The sequence below is a fragment of the Scomber japonicus genome, chromosome 18, assembly GCF_027409825.1.
Source record: "Scomber japonicus isolate fScoJap1 chromosome 18, fScoJap1.pri, whole genome shotgun sequence".
In the NCBI taxonomy this organism is placed as follows: domain Eukaryota; kingdom Metazoa; phylum Chordata; class Actinopteri; order Scombriformes; family Scombridae; genus Scomber; species Scomber japonicus.
Genome location: NC_070595.1, coordinates 18266705 through 18285411, shown reverse-complemented (window position 1 = coordinate 18285411; position 18707 = coordinate 18266705). Strand labels below are relative to the sequence as shown.

Here is an 18707-nt window from a genome sequence, read left to right as displayed (position 1 = left end):
TGACCTCAGCTGAACCTGAGAGTAGAAACAAATTTTCTAAAATTACCCACAGATGTACACACTGCCCCCCCCCCCCTCTCGAAAAAAATCTGTGTAGACGAAAGCACTTTCATCAGAAGTCTGAACATGTGTCTCACTGAATGAGTTGTAGTGAAAAAGTCTGATTGGCTGGTGAAGTTTAAGGTGGGGCTTAGTTAGTAGACACACCCCATGCTCTAGATTTCTAGGACTCAACCATAAATGAGCTGAATATGGTGTAACAATTCCAGCTTAACCTTGTGTAACAACCGTCTCTTCTCACACTGCTGGTTTCTCTGGTGTTCATGTGCATGGTTTGGTCATGCCATTGGTTTTTCATGAGGTTTGCAAACTGGATTATAGCCTAATACATTGTGTGGTTTACTGCTTTTTTTATGCCACACAATGATGGTTCCTCACTGCTGTGACCTAGAATGGATGCACTTATTTTCTCTGCATCGTTGCTCCTATATGTATATTTTTTTGCAGGGCCACCCAAGTGTATTGGCTATGAATCCATGCACATTATCTCCTCTTTTTCTCCTAATAACACCCAGTTTAGGACTCATTTGTAACCACAGAAAACACTACTACACCCGTTCCTGCAGACACTAAAATAACAAAGACCCAAATATATTCTAAGACAAAAAAAAAAATCCTCAGACCGAAATATCCATCTGAACTGGGTCATGTGTTATTATCGCTTTAATGAAGATTGCTCTGATAGAGAGGGAGGGAGAGAGATTAGAACTCACTAGCAGACTTGAAGCAACAATGTTTTTTCCCCACTTTGGCAGCCTGTTGTTAAAAGAAACATAATATATTATAGACAGAGGGAACTGTCAACATGAAATACTGTAAATGTAAGGTTTCACTTCTCTTATTCATGTCATGATGTAGGAGACATGTTACTTAGTATTCTAGGAACTTGTTTATCAGTGAGATCACTAAAGTGGGCACTAAAAACTCTTTGGAAACAGCATAATACAATTTTTTTTTTTTTAGCACAGTTTAATAGAAAACCCATCAGTCAAAATCAGTCAAATTTGAGGCTCATCAATTACCTTAAAAACCTGGAGGAACTTATATAATATTCTGGATATGGAGAAGGAAGGAATCCATAGGGGAAAATAGTTTGTTTAATCAACATTCAGTAGAGGAGAGTGTTGTGTAGAGAGGAGGCGGAGCTTAGTGAAGAAGAGCTCGGCTAAGAAGGCGCATCCCCTCGTCTTATCTGGGTGTCAGTGTCAAATGCTGTAGATGAGAGTGATGTGTGTGTCTGTGAGAAGGGGCTTTGTGGGGTATTGGGGTTGGGGGTAGTGGTCATATAGGGGAGTGGGGGATAACTGATGGATCAAGAGACAGATGGTGTTTTTCTACATGGATTGTGCATCCTAACAGCCCCCTCCTCACAAACACTCAACCACACACCAAGAGACACTGACATCATTATACTCATGGTTTATTGTTGACACTAAACTAAATATCAGATTATGAATACACAAAAGATGTTTGCGTGTGACAATGAAGGATTCATGCGATCCTAAATAAAGACCTAGTGTGGGCCTTTGTGACATTTTCTTTGTCTTCGGTGAAGTCGTTTGTGTGACCTCGCAGTGGACAGGAAACTATGACCTCACAAACAAAATTCCCAAAGCTTTTACAGGAAGTAGAAAATGATTTACGATAAAAATATAAAAATAAAAAGTTCCCCTTAAAATGAGGGTAGAGTTGAAGTAGTAGTCAGGTTCTTGTCTAACCCTAACCCTACAGAAACCCTTACGTACTGTTCATATTCTCACTCATAATTAGTTTATACATCAGTTCAGATTCATAAATTCCCCATCGGTCATTTATAAATGTTTGATTAATCCTCATAAAGTCAGCCTTTGGACACTGACTAAGTTTTTTTGATGAACACAGGTCATTTTACTTGTTTTTCTAATCTATCTTATTTCTTAAATGAATAATTTTACTCCATAAGAAATCATTTAAAAAAATAAAAACTGAATATAACTCACCTTCCTCAGACATGCACATATTGATGTAGATACGTTTCAATTATATGAAATAAGCCTCTTGCACTGTTATGATTGATGATTGGGTGCCATCACAGTATTTTGTCCGTGTCAGTGCTAGGAAGTTGTTTGTGGAGGACTGTGGCCATCTAACCCCTTCGCCGTGGCCGCTGCTGCGTTGCTACGGGAACCCTATTGCTATGGTAGCAGGGTAGAGGTTTGTCACACCTCATTACAAGACTTTGCAGGGGGAAACAGAAAGAAACAAGTAGGAGAGAAAGAGAAATAAAGAAAACGGAGAGAGCGAATTGGGGAGGAGGAGATGGGAGAGCAATGAGGCGCACATGAGAAAAGGGAGAGAGGAGAAAAAAAAGAAAGAAGGAAGAGACAGGAAGGCTCCAACATAGAGAGAGAGGGAGGAGTGCAGGGTGAAAGAGGAAGAGATAAAAGTAAAATCCCCAGAGGAAGGAAAGCTAGAGGAATGCAAATAGAAGCAGGGAGAAAGATTATAATGAGGAAGAGCTCCGGCTCGGTGGGATGATTCTGTCTGTTGCTGTTGAGGCAGTAAAATATGAATGAATGAAAAAGGAGCACAGAGAAAGAGAGAGGGGACTGTGGGTGGGGAACGAAAGCAGTGACATGATTGGAGGAGAAGAAGCATAGACCCAAAAAGACAAAGGAGATAAGACTTAAGAAATAAAAATAGGGGGGAGGGATCATCATTGACTGATGAGAACGGAGCGAGCACGAAGGACAAAGATGGGTCGAGGCCACATTAATCATCTTCATGACTTATCTTTGTGCGCAAGGCTCCGAGAGCTGCGTATAATTTCCCGTAGAATGAGGATCGGGCATAGCTTTCACTTCATTTGTCAGCGGACGTCACGCCATGGGCTGACAGCGGATATGAACGCATCACGCTGCATCACACAATCACACACACTTAAACATTAGCTGTGAATCACGACCACGTCATGTCACCGCAGGGCGTCGGGAGAGGAGATGAGAGGGAGGATTGGTCAGCAACTCTGTACAGCAGTGTCAGACATTACGTGGACGTCGGGGGAGAGTAGAGAGCAGAGAGTATGGAGGGATGAAGCTTTGTTTCCTGGTAATGGACTGTGCAAGCTAGCTCCATTATTGGGGGGTGGGAGAGTGCAGGAAATTGGTGCAGTCACCATAGAGGAAGGAGTCAGGCTTTGGTGTAGGGAGGTGGAATTAAGCGATTTGTCATTGTTGAGATGTCAGCGGTGCACACTGAGGAGATCAAATAAGGGAAAAGCCAAGAAAGAAAGTGAAGCTGTTGGTTTTAAAACCATAAATGTAGATCTGACTTCCTGCTTCAAAGTTTTGTAAAGCAGCACTTGTGGGTTTGAATACTCGAGAGCGCCCACAGAGCAGCAGTGAGGTAGAGCCCCCATGCATTGTAATTTCTGATACTCATCTTAATGCTTGCATGGGCTGGACATTTCCTCCTCTGCCCTCAGGGTCAGGATAGGGTGGGAAGTCTGGAAAAACACACACACTCAACACTCCCTCACACACACAGACTTGTCATTCACTACCTCTCATTTTGACCATATATGGTTGGCATGCAAGGCCTTCACTCCCCAGCAAACAGGAAGTGAACTTCGCTACAAAAGACTACACAATGTATGTAGGGCCGACCTCACTTTGCCTGCACACATCATAAAACGCTGACACCGGTTACTTCCGTCAACGTTTATTCATAAGAAAACTGATTATTCCTGCACATGACTTCCACAAACATCTGCTTTGCTGAGTAGTTATAATATGCAGGAAATACTCTATACTCCCTTTGCTGTGTAGAGACATTCTGCTGTTACAGTCACTGCTTAACTAATGTTATAAGTTTGTTGTTTTCTCATCCATTTCCTGCTTAATAGTGAGAAATATGAGCAGCCTAATGCAACAAAATAGTACTAAAGTGATCCACAGTTAACAAAAATACTAAAAAAAAAAAAAAAAAAATGAGTAGAAAAGTTTATTTCATTAGAGGTAACATTGAGCAATATCATGTTCGTTCATTTAATGATGTCAAGCTTTAATAAAAGCAAGCGTTGCCATTTTCCTCCTGCTATAAAAGTATTTTATTAGGCCTAAATGTAGGTCATTAAAGCTCAGGACTGATCCATTTGTCAAGCCAAGTATAAGCATTTTATAAGGTGAACACAGATCCTACAGATGTTATAGGTGAAAAGCATTACGTTGAAGACACCAGTTTTCCTTTCTGATTTAAAAAAAAAAAAAAAAAAAAAAATCTGTATATGTTTAAAGAATCTAGGCCAGGACATCTATAAATAATCATTTGTACAGCATTTGTTTGATTTTCCTTGTTGACTCACATGTTGTTGATCAGACAGTGGTATTAATTCCAGCCAAAATCCATCCGCTACGTTTTCACTGTTGAATGTTTGAAATCTTCTTTTTGTGTGTGTGTTGCAGGTTCTCTACAGGGAGGACTTTGAGAAGAATAAAGGGAAAGGATTCCACGTGGTCACAGACACACCAGAGTTGCAGAGAATTAAGAAATCGCAGGACCAAATCAGTAATGTAAGTGTCACCCGTTTAACTCATCTGTCTGAATCATAACGGAAGAACTCTGAATGTTCAGTATGTGGACCAAAGACGAGCCATTGATAAGTCATTACACAGAAAATGATTCATTATTGACTAATCATTTTGAAACTCTTCTCTTCTTTTTCATTTAAAGACAAAAATACCAACATTCTCTAACTCCAACCTCTCACATGTGAATATTTCCAGGTCCTTTAAATAATTTATGAGCGTAAACTGTTGCTCAGGACCAAAGAAGACATTTTTTGACATGATTTTTAAAGGCCAAACAACTAGTGGATTAATCAGTACTCAACAGATTCATTGATAATGGAAATAATCATTAGTTGTAGTCCTACACTGATCATTTAGGGCTCTTCTAACATTACTTCCTCCCTGACTGTCTGCAATGAATCCAGTGCGGTCTGAATTCATTAGTTTAGTTTCTCTATATGACTATAATCTCTTTGTCAATATTGAGAACTGAGAATTTGTTATCAGGACATTTAGTCTGAAACTTTATGGACATTTTTGACATAACAGCAGGTCATGCTCATGTTGTATAATGTTTAAAAACTCAGATTCTTATAGTATCAATCTTAATTTTTTGGACACACACACATTCAAGGGAGTGTGACAGCGTGCCCAAATGTTTTTAGTGATGCTGTATACAGACGCCAGCTCTGTCATAGACTTAATAAAATTCATTAGAGCAACTGCCAGCACCAGTAGATTTTATCATTTCCTTTATTTAACTCGTCGCCTCTTCTTCCTTCAGCCTCAGAGAGCTTCGCCAGATTAAGATCTCAGGTCTTTTTGAGAATAATCTTCATGTTTTTGTTTTTTTTAAAGTAACTTTCATCCTCCTACTTAGTCACAGTAAATGTCAGGTTTCCTCTGCTCACAGCGCTCCTCATTTATCGTTGTGGAATTCTCCTCCAGTCGCTTTCCACATGGACCATTCTCCTCCTCTCTCTCTCTCTCTCTCTCTCTCTCCCTCTCTCCCTCGGCTACAGTTATTGATTTGCCATTTCTGTGTAAATACAGAGCAGCGATGTAGGAATGCATGCAGTGTTTACCTTGTGTCCTCAGACTGCTTAAGTCAGCTGTAAGGGCCCTCATTTCCATGTGTAACCTAAAAACATACGTCACCGCGCGTAGAACCAGTTCTGCATCAGTCTCGCTAATGGTATAATTAGGGTGAAGGGTGATGGGTAATTACTGATTTCACTTGATGAAAGATCTCGCGTGTCTGAGATCAAGGACATTTTGGAAGACAGAGGAAGATACACGTATAAAACATGTATTTATGGGCTCATGCGCTCAAGCCACATCAAGATAGCACGTGCATCATGTGGATGGGTCCGGGCACATCTTAAAATGTTTTCAGTCTGATAAACAAGTGGTTCGCAAAGGTTGAGTTGCTCCTTTAAAAAAAACAAAAAAAAACTACCCTTTGTTTGATGCAGCAGTCATGTGAGTCACTCTGAATAATACAAGCTCTTGACTAATGATTTTTCTATCAACCCAGTTGTTTGGGGCTTATCTAAAAGCACACAAGCATACGGAAAGGTTGGCAAAATGTGGCCTGATGATAACGAGTATTGGTTCTCTTTCTGAACCTTTTATGTAATATTGTGGTTTATCACGTTAGATCATTAGTTGAAAAGGTCCTTTCATATCTAACAGACACTGGTTACGTCATATCCAAACTTCTTCTGGCCATTATAAATGCAGCCAGCCTTTATAAGAATATGCCACGCTCATCCAAGCTTTGTGCTGTATGTTTTTTTTTTTTTCTTCTTGATGTCAAGTCGGATAACATTCCCCAAACTAACATCCTGGATGATATGTATGAAATGTTTTTTTCCCCCTTTCTTTTTAAAAACTACTTTCTTTGTGGTAAAGATTTCTTTCTCCAGAGACATGACACTGCTAGAGGTGCAAGCTTCACCCCTGACGATACAAACTGTTTTATAAATTGGTTTAAACACCAATATGTGTAGAAATAATAATACATTCTTTCAATCCTTTGTGTTTTGGAAAAGATAACACATATTAATAACTCCAGGCTATTTTTCCACAATATCTCTGTAGTTGTATTGATTCATTTGATTCAATATGAAATGTGTCATAAAGTAAGTTTTGTGGACATATTGGGAATCTATAATGGAAGACACATTTACACCAAACCCTCAGACAGTAATGGTCTTTTACACTTCTCAAGCTACCATACTATCCCCCTCCAGAAGGGGGTCTGCCCTCTAGTCTGTTTTTTAGGGCTAGATTAATCTGTAGAAAGGGTGATGGGTGATTTCCAAATAGAAGCTCACAAACTCTCCCATTAGTTTCTGATGAGAGCGTGTGTACGAGATGTCCTTGATCACGCTTCTGAGAAAAACAGAAATTAATTATTCACTGAATGTAAGCTCAAAGAAGCAAAAAAAAAAATATATCATCCTCCTGTGTATTCAGCATTTAACTGTTTTTTAGGCATGAGAAATGCAACTTTTTATCTGCTGATGACATCTCGAACCGTTTAACTCCCATTTTTTTCTCTTTTTCGAGACACACTGGTACACACAAGCACACATACAAAAAACTTTATCCGTCAGGGACGTTCGGACACAGATGCCACACATTTCCTCCCTTGATTAAATGATGCCGTGTGCTCAAACTGTAAAAAAGGTCACCATCTTTTTGATCCCCCCCCCCCTGATTACATACAGCTCAAGTAATATTGTCTAATTTTTTGCGTGCACCACATTTGACATCCAGTATCTCGTAAAGACAAAAGACAGCCTCGATTTAGAATCCGTGAACATAAAGCGCGCCATCCACCGAGACTGTTTGCAGACAGCAATCAATCAATCTATGTCAGACTTGGCTTTGACATTCCAATATGAAAGCAGATATGTCTTCTACCTTAAAATGCTACACTCTAGTGGCTTAAATAAAGAATTAGATATGACCTATTTTCTGTGACTCTTATCTTTTTCTTTCAGTATCAATGGGACCGTTTCTCAGTGCAAAAGCTAACATTTGTGTGCATATATACTGTATAATCAGTATGAGCATGTGTTGACGCTATGGAATTATATTATCCTAATGTGTTTGTAATGACTTGATCTGCGAGCATTTGGCTTCATGGGTTTTCAATCAAGCCCCTAGATCATTGATTAGATATCCCTGAAGAGTATCCCACATGGAGGCGGACTCATGGTTGCATGACTCATTATGCACAGAGGAAAGTCGAGCATGGACTCAGTGCACTTTTGCACCTTTTTTCCACTGTCTGAACAGTCCTGTAACTGTAACAAAAAGACATATTTCAAATCTGGACTTGAGTCTGAATAATTTTATTTTTTTAGTTCTCTGTGTGCGAGTCCTTCTTGGCTCCACAACACTGAAAAACAAGACATCTGCTTGCAGTCAGTGCGTCATTCAGAGCCAATCATAAGGGAACCACTCCAGATGAGTGCTACATCAGTCTCTCTTTTTTTCTTCTTGTTCCTTAAATTCAGCACCCTTTGCACAATGTCAGGCAATGTGTGAAGCCCCTTCTTTCACTTTCATCCGGCTTAAGTTGTCCTGTCAGTCATTCTTGACGTGGCTTTTTTAAAGTTTTTGCTCCTTTTCCATCTCTACCATTCCCCTTCGCTGTACTCGTGTCAATCAGTCAGACTCCTGAATTCCCACCACACACGACATCCTGCCCCCCCCTCCATGGACACTTACAGGTGCCCTTTTATGTTTGCTTTTGAATCATGACTGCTGCTTTGAAATCAGTCTCAGGTCATCTGAAATCAATTTATTCTGCTATTACCATTCATTTAGTTATTTATTGTTTTTTGTCCCGGGATGTACTTTTACGGGAAACTTAATTTAGTTTTTTATGTGTGCAAGTGCGTAAGAAATGACAAAAAAAGGGAAATCTTGGGTCATCCAGCAATGATTGAGAAGTTTGCAGGGAAAGGTTTAGCTCAGCAGCAGCCTAAGCACTACTTCCTGTAAGTACAGACACTCATATATAGACACACACCATCTGTTCGACCTGCTCCTTCAAAACAAACAAAAATAATCTCATTCACACACTCTCACTTGGCATATTGCACTTGAGAACAGTCACTGTGTTCTCTCAGTCACTCGCTTCACTTGTCCTTTGCACAAACACTCCGTCATCTCATCCAGCCTGTGAATACACTCCTCGCTAGCCCCGCCAGCACAGTGGGCTCTTTGAGAGAGGGCGTAAAGCAGGAACAAAATCGGGGGTTGTAAATCTTGACCGAGGCGCTCTGAGTCAGTCTGTTATCAGCCCGGTAATGAGGGGCGCTGGCTATTTAGTGCAGTCACAGAACAGTCACTCAGTTTCAGTTTCATCAGTGTGGCCTGGTTTTATGTTGTGATACTGAATGCTGTCTTTGTTACACTGGCAGGTTGATAATTGAGTGTTTGTGTCTGAAATTGTAGATCTAGTGCTTCCTCTTTTTTCCTTTTTTTGCTTTTAGTTACACAAAAGAAATTCAAGGAAAATTCTTAGAAACCCCTAAAAATGTTTAGTTACACCTGTTATTGTAGTCATATGAATGATTAATCCACATTTTGGTGTGCTTAGTCATATGATTCTCCTCCTCCTCCTCCTTCTCTTCCTCCTCCTCCTCTCAGTATTTCCTCTTGAATCTAGCTGGCTCATTCTCACCCCAAGCGTTGAAGCTTCGTGTCAGTTCCCTTTTTTTTCATTTCACCTGTTCTTCCTGATGTGTCAGCAACGGTTGCCATGCAACTCGGAGCTCACACTACATCCGGCCCTCGAGATGTCATTTCCTCTCAGCGTCAAGTTGCTTCCTGAGGCTTAGTTGCACGTAGCAGAGCGCCCCACCTATCACCACAAACGCTGGGGTGCTGGAGAGCAAGTGGGAGCCCTCTGGTGGTTATAAAGCGAACTGCAACACTGTGACAGACTTTCTGGAAAGATGACTGCATCTGTAGATCTGTATCCGTTAAATAAAGATGTATGCACTTTCAATCTTCATCTATGTGTTCTTCTCTTGCAGATAAAGTACCACGAGGAGTTTGAGAAGAGGAAGATGGGAGGAGATGCCCCACAGCCGCCGAGCAACCCCTCTTCAGGTATGCCCTCCAGCACACCCCAACCATGGCAAATTAGATTAGTTAGTACAAACAAGATACTTAATGTCAAATGGAGTTAACAGCAGCTTTTAACATTGTAAACATTATCAGTAATTGTAGATTAAAGCAGGAGTTGTAATTGTTAAAGTAGTCAAAAAAACAGTCAGTAGGAGAAGCAACAACCAGCAGAAAATAATGTTAAATGTATGTATGGTTCAATAGCACAAATCATTGCCTGGAAAAAAATGTGTGTGTTATTTGGAAGAACATTTAACCCTTTAATAAATAATCAGGCATTTTCAATTGTTTTTCCTTGACTGTGCTCAGTTACCATAACGCCACAGGCTGTATGAGCTCATCAGGCTGGGTGTTGTCTACTCGTATCACTCATGGGTCCTGGTTGTAACTTGTCCGCTGCAGTCCTCCTTTATATTCAACCCACTGAGCTATAAATAGTTTCATTTGCTGAAGAAATTTTGATATTAAAAATTATGCCAGTAACTCTTGTAATGCACAATCTGAAATTAATTGGTTAAACAGGTTCTTTTATTTACTCAAGCCAAAAGGTTTAAGAGTGACATTTATATTGCTCAAAACTAGCAAACATAAAGTCATGAATCTAAACAGTATTGTGACTATTATCAGAGCATTTCCAGTGAAAAAGCTATGGATAAGTATTTGAATAACCGCTGAACCTGCTGTTTTGATTTTACATTCCTGGTTCACACAGAATGGCATTGTTCATGTGGTTGTGTAACAGTAAGTTCAACAGCTATTGGATGCACGTCATGGCTTGCCAAGATTTTGAATTCCTCACTCTCTTGAAGAGCTCATGCAAACCCCGCAGACAGGCGTAAAAATACACCTGGCATTAACATATATTTGCTGACATCTTAATTCTCCTGTTTGAAAACATTACAATACAGATAAGCGCCTGTTGAGTCTGATGTCTGAGACGGAGAACTAACAGGAAAAAAAAATGTTTCCACCTCAAACATTTGTCCTCTTTTTTTTATCAGCAGCTTACCAGCCTCCTGCAGCCTCTCAGAACTACAACTATGAGCCTGCTGCTGAACCAGTGCGCCCCGCTGCTGCCGCCCCACCTCCAAGTGCCGGGGTAAGTTTATTACTGTCGCCCCCCCCCCCCCCCCCTCTTTTTGGCTGCAGGTGGATCTCCAATACCAAAATACAACTTGATGAATTCAAAACCTGAAACAGAATCAGAAAATATAGTTGTAATCTGCTCAATATTGCAACAACACGTTTACACTTCACACTAATATTAAGATTTAGACAGAAAGCCATTCAGAAACCTCTATATCGAATTCATAAAACATAGATTTTTGGCCATAACTCAAGAATTCATATGCTAATTATGACACGAATAGTATAAAATAATGAAGTGATGACATTTTATATTCATTCATTTATTTAAACCTTGATTCATACAGCGTGGGGCAATAAGAGTCTCTCAGGACGCCCTCATTACAACACAAATAAAAAATATGAGAAACATTTATCTGCAAATATAAACAGATAAGCAACATAAAAGTTTAAGAAACAATAAAAGCAATAAAACACATAATGTGAAACCTATTAAGACTCATAAAAGTTCAAACTCAGTTAAAAAACACGTCATCACATTAACTTGTCAGCTAAAAGACATTTAAATTGATTATAAGAGGCATTAGCTCGTCTAATTTTATTATCTTCTGCAAGTTGTTCCACTGTGTGTAGAGCATAATATTTAAAGGGCAATTTCCCAATCTCACTGCTTAACAAGTTTTTTCTTCAAGGATCAAATAGTCTCAGGACCTAGCGCAGTGTGAAATTAAACTCAAATTAATAAGACCACGTCAGGTACCCAAGAAGTTTGCCAAAGGAGAGTTTTGTATGTAAATAGGATGCAGTGCCGTTCTCCGCTTAACGACTACCACCCGGCTTCCTCATAAAGAATACAGCAATGACTTCTGAAGACATTCCCAGTTCTCTGACCTTAAAGGCAGAATGATGGACTGCATTGAGAGGTCTGTGAGTAGAGGCAGGAGAGTGCACATAAATAAATTAAATCACCATAGTCTATAATGGATGAAAAAAAAAAAAGGTTGACTGAACAATTTGTATTGTGTAATTCTTGGTAATGATGTCCATTATGTCCATAAAAGAATGTAAGTTGTGCTTTTAAAGACTTTTTTTATCTGTTTGTTTTTTTTGAAGAGCAGCTTGTCGTCTATCCAGAAACCAACGTATTTATAGCATACTATTTGAATCCGTGTCCCATTAGGCATCGGAAAACTTACTTCCATACTTGGTTTTCTATCGTTCAAGATCAATCAATATTTGCACAAAAGTCAATATGCAACTTTTAAACAGTCTAGGTAGCAGAGAGTGCTTTTGTATAGATAATACTGTCATATACAGATGAACTGCGCTGTTTGTCACTTTTTCATCTAACTCATCTCCAAAAGGTCGACTTCACTGTGATATCATAATGGCTGTTGATTAACACCATAACTCAGGAACTAAAGGGGGAGATAGTGACAATATTTCACATCATATTTCACATTTAGTCAGACACTGAAGTGGTGACATTAATCTTGGGTGCCCACCTTGAAATGATTACATAGATCTTCTTTGCTGCCGGGTTGAAGTATCCACATTTTAAAAGTTGTAGCTTCTCTAACCCTCACATACTGTTCATATTGTGACTTATAATTAGTCTCTACACCAATTCACATTTATGAATTCCCCATCAGAATTCATAAATGATTTTTGATTAACCCCTTTGTTTGATTAAAAGACATTCACATTCACTGTTTTATGGTCCAGGAGAATATTTTTATTAAAAACGGGGGGTTAGGGTTAATAATTAATAAACACAGGTCAACTTTGTACATTTGCATATATAAAAATGTGTATCAGCTGCCCAAATATAAAAGAATATGAATTTTATTTCCATTTTTGTATACTGTGGGTCACTTTAGGAAAAGTTCAGCTAGAAGAATTTTACATATGGTGTTTTTACAGCTCTCAAATGTAAAAACTGGGTCAAATTTGACAGAACAGTATGTAAGGGTTAAAGCAACATCCAAATCTGAAGCTTTGTTTACTGTCATTGCGTCCAGAATCTGCTTTATAGGCAAAGCATAGATTTAATATCTTTTTATTAAACTTCTTCAAAGTCTTCACTACAAATATTATGAGTCTGGTTGAAAGAGGAATACAACCACAAGGCGGCATTCAGACACATTTTAATGCTGTAGTTCATTTAGTGGCAGATGTTTCTTTAGCTCTGTAGCAGCTGTTGTCTCTTTTTTGGAAAACTAACCGAGCTATTGGTTTTGTGCCCACAGAAGCGGTACAGGGCCGTGTATGACTACTCTGCTGCCGACGAGGACGAGGTGTCCTTCGTGGACGGGGACGTGATCGTAGACGTGCAGCAGATCGACGAGGGCTGGATGTACGGCCGCGTCGAGCGCACCGGCCAGCAGGGCATGCTGCCTGCCAACTACGTGGAGGCCATCTGAGTGAGAGGGAAAGAAAAAAAAAGAGGAAGAGTGAAAAAGGAGGAGGAGATAGAGAAAGGGAGGGAAAGAAGGAAAGGAAAAGCCCAGTGCCATCTCATCTTAATGCCGCTTTCTCTTGATTTTACTCTTGTTCCTTAATCTGTCCTGTGAGACCCTGAACACCCCCCCTGCCCCTTCCTTTTCTGCATCCCTGCTCTGCTCTCACTGTTCAGCTCGCTAACCACAGACTTTCTCTTAACTGTTGGTCTGTCTTTATCCGTCTGTCTGCCTGCCTCTCTGTTTCGTCTATCTGTCTCTGTGCTGATGTCCGTCTCTGTTTTGGATGTCCCCGTCATCCTCTTTATCGTTTTCCCAATCCTGGCTCCACTCTCGTGCTGTCACAACAAGTGGAAATTTAGTCTTTAACAAAAAAAAAAAAAAAAAAAAAGATAAACTCACAAATTTCATTGAAGTATGTCAGGGGTCATGTTGTGTCACACAGCTCCATCCTAGCTATAGCACTTAATCATCATGCAAAAGTAAAGAAGATAAAAAAAGAAATGTTGAAAAAAAAAAAAAAAAAAACCTTTTCCCCACGAGTCCGTCAACACGTGGTTTCCATGGCAGCAAAACAGCTGCTGACATTATTCTGTGGACAAAATAAGTTTGGAGTGTGGGTGGGTGTGGCATTTTCATAGGCCTGCTTGGGTTTTTTTTTTTTTTTGTATTTTTTTTTTTTTTCTCTGTCTTTAATTTTGCAGCGTGATCTTGGCCAGACTGGAAAACACAGTGCAGAATCTCAGTCTATCAAAACTAAGCTTGAATATTTTGACTTGTGTACATTCCTTTAACCTCTAACCCTGTTGCTGTTGCATCAATCAGCCAGTTATCAGTCTTAACAGAGAGGTTTTTAATATATTTATAGATAGATGACGCCGTTTTTTTTTTTTGGTTTTCTTTGCCATTGTGTGCTAAACTACGCACCCTTCTGTGTTCAGCACTGCATTTGTGTGGGTATTGTTGTGAAACTGGAATCGTAGCCTAACTGAAGAGCACCTCCTGTCGCGGCCTCTCTCTCTCAGGCGTGTCGCGTACAGGAGGGATCAGGGACAAGTTAGGGGGACGTTATCAGTCCGTCTACGGCCGCACTGAATATCGCATCACCTCAGCTGGTGTGGATATACAGTATATACACCGCTATTCCTGTTTTTTGCAGCCTGAATGCCTTCAGTCCTGATTGAATCACAAAGTTATGGCTAACGAGGCTTAAACTGCTCGGAGAACGGAGATCGGTCAAGTCCTTCCCCCTTTGCTACAAAATCACCGCCAGAAAAAAGAACCCATTTAAAAAAGGAGGAGGCCAAGCACAACTCTATATTGTGAATCTTTTTTTTTTTTTTTTTTTTTTTTTTTAAACTTTTTCCACTGTTTATTTTTTTTTTTGTGAGTGAACATTCCAGTCTTTTCTTTCCATGAGATGTGAGTGAAATTGTTGAAATCCTCGGCTGTGGTAAATGTTGTTGTTTTGTTTTTTTCCTTAATGCTGTTCTTCCTTTTTGCCTTTCTTGTATTATTGTAAGATGCTTATTTTGAAAGAGAGAGAGAGAGAAAGAGAAAAAAAAATCAAGTGTATTAAATGAATAAACAAACCAGCAACTCAATGATGAAATATGAACCAAGGCAGAGGAATTTATCCAGACTTGTGCAGTCACAGTATTAGATTAGTCATGGGGGTTTAATCAGCTTGCAGATTTTTCGGGGGGTCAAGAGCAAAGATGGCCCGCCTGTTGGAGAAGTCAGATGAATGCCTGCTCGGTCAAGCCAGATCGTAATTATTATTTCTCCATTCTGCTGTTTGTTATTCAGGAGCTTCTATTAAAGAGTAATGTTACAGGGATGACATGTATAAATATCCCTGAATTAAAGAAAGTTATACTGGACGCTCTGGTCATTAAATAAAACATCAGACCTGTGTGTAGGAGCCAGGCTACTTTTTTGTGGTCCTCTGGTAAAACTGTCAAGTCTGTGTGATATTTTACCAGTGAGTTAACATTAAAAGCCACCGCCAACCAACTTTTATTAGGATTTGGTTGGCAGTGGCTCTTAAGATGTAAAGACGGTTGGTTCATAAACACAAAATGAAGCATTTCAGTTGCTGATTATTACACAGCAATGCTGTATCCTTCTTTCACTCGTGATACTGTAGTGCTGCGAGGACCTTTATCAGACTATTAAAAAAAATGATATTTGACCATTTCTCAGTGGTGTAAATAGTCATTGGCCCCTGAACATACACACCTCTTCGCCTTTTTCTCACCATTTTTCATTCTCCTGTGATGCACTGTGACTGTCACAGATATGAGCGATCAGGGTGGTGCATTTTTAGGCAGGGGAGAGGGAGGGGGGGGGGTCGAGGGGGGGTTAGGGTTGGGCTGGGGTGGGGCCGATAAATTTTCAGCTTTATTAAAAAAGAAAAGGCTCTCACTATGTAGCTAGATGACATTGTACAATTGTATATGTATCATAAAGGTGAATTAGGGAAAAAATGTTTTTTACAGGTCATGGTGCTCTGGGATGTGGCTTGCCTGCAGATATTATTAATAAAAGCGGATCATATTTTTTGTGAATGTGGCTGAGGGGGAGGGGGGGTCATGTGATTTTAAAAGTTGAATCATTGGGGAAGGGGACAAGAGAAGAAGAAGAAGAGAAAAAAAAGCCCAGTGTTGGTGCAAGTTGTCAGTTGGTGTTGATATGAACATTCATGCATTTTGCAACTCTAATGTGATGAATTGTGACAGTGCTGATGAAAATATATCGCTGAATCAGAGTTAAAAAAAAAAAAGAAAAAAGAAGAATTAATAAAAAAAAGACCTCTAACAGGTTGCCAAACTAAATGACTACACACACACACTGTATGTACGCCTGTATTTTTTTGGATTAACTCTCTACTTGACAACAGGACAATTTTATTTGCAAAGCAGGTGCTCGATTTGGAAAGCTGTTTTAGAGCTAGAACGGTTGCACTTCTCTCTTGAAGAATCGGTTGTTTGGCTTGAAGTGAAATGGTGACTGTTGTTCCTGGCTTATGATGTTTGCTCAAAAATCTTATTTAATAACAAAACTTAATTCACACTGATCGCCTCTGTTACTCTGCGGATTACATCTGATCCAAACTTACTTTCTTTTTTTTTTTTTTTTTTCGTCTCGAGGTTTGTTGGTTGGTGTTTCTGGGTGAAAAATGGAAAGAAAAGTGGCCAAAGACACAGCTAGTGTTATGTAAGTGTGGCTCAGGATGGATTTGTTAAGGCAAAGTCAGATTTGAGCGTGTGATGATGTAAGCGTTTGTGGGGCTCGAGGGTGGGGGGGGGGGGGGCAGGGGTGGGGGGTGGGAGGGAGCAGGGGGCGACAGGGCAGAGATCTGATGCTCTCAATCTCTCTGGCTGTGAGGCAGGCCAAGTTGTTTGTCTGACCTGGATATTAGTCAGGAGTTAACCTCTATTTGCGCCAAATGTGGCTCTACTGCTCTGGCATCACTCATCTATCTACTGAACCGTAACGTCATATCATAACCCTCCAACCCCCCAACCAACCCCAACCCCTACCGTCGTCATCCGTTTCTATCTAGTATCCTGTTCCCACCCCTCCGCTGACATCCCTCTTTCCTTCAGCCTTCATCATAGGCTGCTGCGCTTCTGATAAATCATCCCCCCCCGCTTCTATGAATACTGGTTATATACCGTAGACTTCGCAGAGTGAAATCATGTAATCCACAATCGCAGGTTTTTTAGCATTCAGACCAATCTTTTTGTGCATTCCATCTTAAATCGTTTTTGTTTTTGATATAATTTTGTTATTTTTTAAATAAAAAAAAAATAAAGATACCATTATGCATAATGACATACTACGTTGTATTCGAGACTCAGAATACACGCTCAGAATTAAGGACCTGATATCATCTCCTGTTGCCCTGTTTCAGCACTTCAAATTGTACTTATGATTCTGCAGATTCAATAAAATGTCATTTTTCTCAAATTGTTGTTTGTGCTACTTCTTATGTTACTGCAGCATAATGGTGGTACAAATGTAAAAGTTCTTTAGATTGTAGGGGCCTCTGGGCAAATATTTGCTGTCAGGGCCCCTATTGATTGTCCCCAACCTGCTGCTCTCAGTTATTCCCAGTTATATCGCATGGAGTACCTTTCATTGGATTGTATTTTTTTATTCAATTAGTTTGCTGTTACTTGAATTATTACATTTACTAAGGAAAACACATGTGAGCACAATATAAACTAAGATGACCACCTTTTGTAACAAGCCTTTGACACATGACCTCAAGAAAAGGTTATAATTTAATAGAAAGCACCTGATATTGTCTCCTTCTTCACCACTTGAAGAACAATATCATGAGAATATGCTTTTGTATTTTCCTTCTTTGAATTGGGGCAAATTGCTTGGTGTGGAAGATTATATTAAACTGGCCCCAGCAGCTATATTTCAGTGTATTTAAAATGACAAAAACACTTGTAATATCATTATGGTGGGTTAGTCTGCATACCCTATATTTGGTTTAATTAGAAATGTCCAAATATGCTGTAGCCTAAATTATGGGGGACCATTGTTGCCCACGCAGCATGGTGCTGTGTTTTTACACTCAGAGTTTGGTCTGTCAGGTTATAATCATACTCACTACGAGTTGTATATTGCTCGCAGAGATCCCATTTTATTAGTATAATAAGGAGCATAAGATAAATTTATTTATGTTTAAAAGGGATTGGAGAGTATATTTTAAAATGTAAAAAATCCACCTGAAAGGCTAAACTCGGGGTAAAACACCTTTTATATAGCCTTTACCTTCGCTTCCTGTTTCGCAGCAGGATGGGAGGAGGGGAGGGTTCGGGCTGACTCGTTTCCACTCCGAGCGTTTCCGAACTCTTCCGATCTCTTGCACCGGCTGCTGTTTTATGTGCTGCTGCCTGCTACGTCTCGCATCTGCACCGTCCATCTCCGACATTACATTTCCACCATGGTGGACATTCTGATGTTGATGTTTTTCGCCATCATGGGCCTCGTCTTTCTCTCCTACATCATCTACATCCTGTGATGTGGCGTCCGGCTCAGAGAGACAGGCGTCCGGTGATCGATGGCAGAGAAGATGCGTGTTTTCCCCCTCTTGCATCCCTGGTTTCCATTACGGACAGTGGTAAGGAAGCGCTTAATTGCATTTGATGGATTTGATCTTTTTGTGCATATATTATTGCTGTGGCGATCCTAGAAATCTACTGGGAGCAAATATTATTATAGAAGGCCTGTGTAGCTTTATTTATATGATAGACTACAGCCTTGTAATAGGTGACAGCCCTTGACATATGTTTTTTTTTGCATCAGAGCGAAATATTCACACCACAGCACCTAAAGGAGCTAATATAATAGCTTTATGTTTCTATAATAAACTGCAAGT

The 18707-nt window shown here is 39.9% G+C and overlaps 1 protein-coding gene across 2 annotated transcripts in view; it reads left to right on the top strand.

Annotated features, from left to right (window-relative positions):
* Positions 1 to 15223, top strand: part of lasp1 (LIM and SH3 protein 1) — a 35997-nt gene extending 20774 nt beyond the window's left edge. The window contains exons 4-7 of one of the 2 annotated variants that reach the window (XM_053339094.1): positions 4503 to 4610; positions 9668 to 9743; positions 10763 to 10860; positions 13097 to 15223. In XM_053339094.1, the coding sequence (XP_053195069.1) occupies positions 4503 to 4610; positions 9668 to 9743; positions 10763 to 10860; positions 13097 to 13270 (456 nt within the window). In that variant the 3' untranslated portion in view covers positions 13271 to 15223. The remainder of the gene's footprint in view (positions 1 to 4502; positions 4611 to 9667; positions 9744 to 10762; positions 10861 to 13096) is intronic. The other variant, XM_053339095.1, reaches the window with a different exon arrangement.
* The last annotated feature ends 3484 nt before the right edge of the window (positions 15224 to 18707 follow it).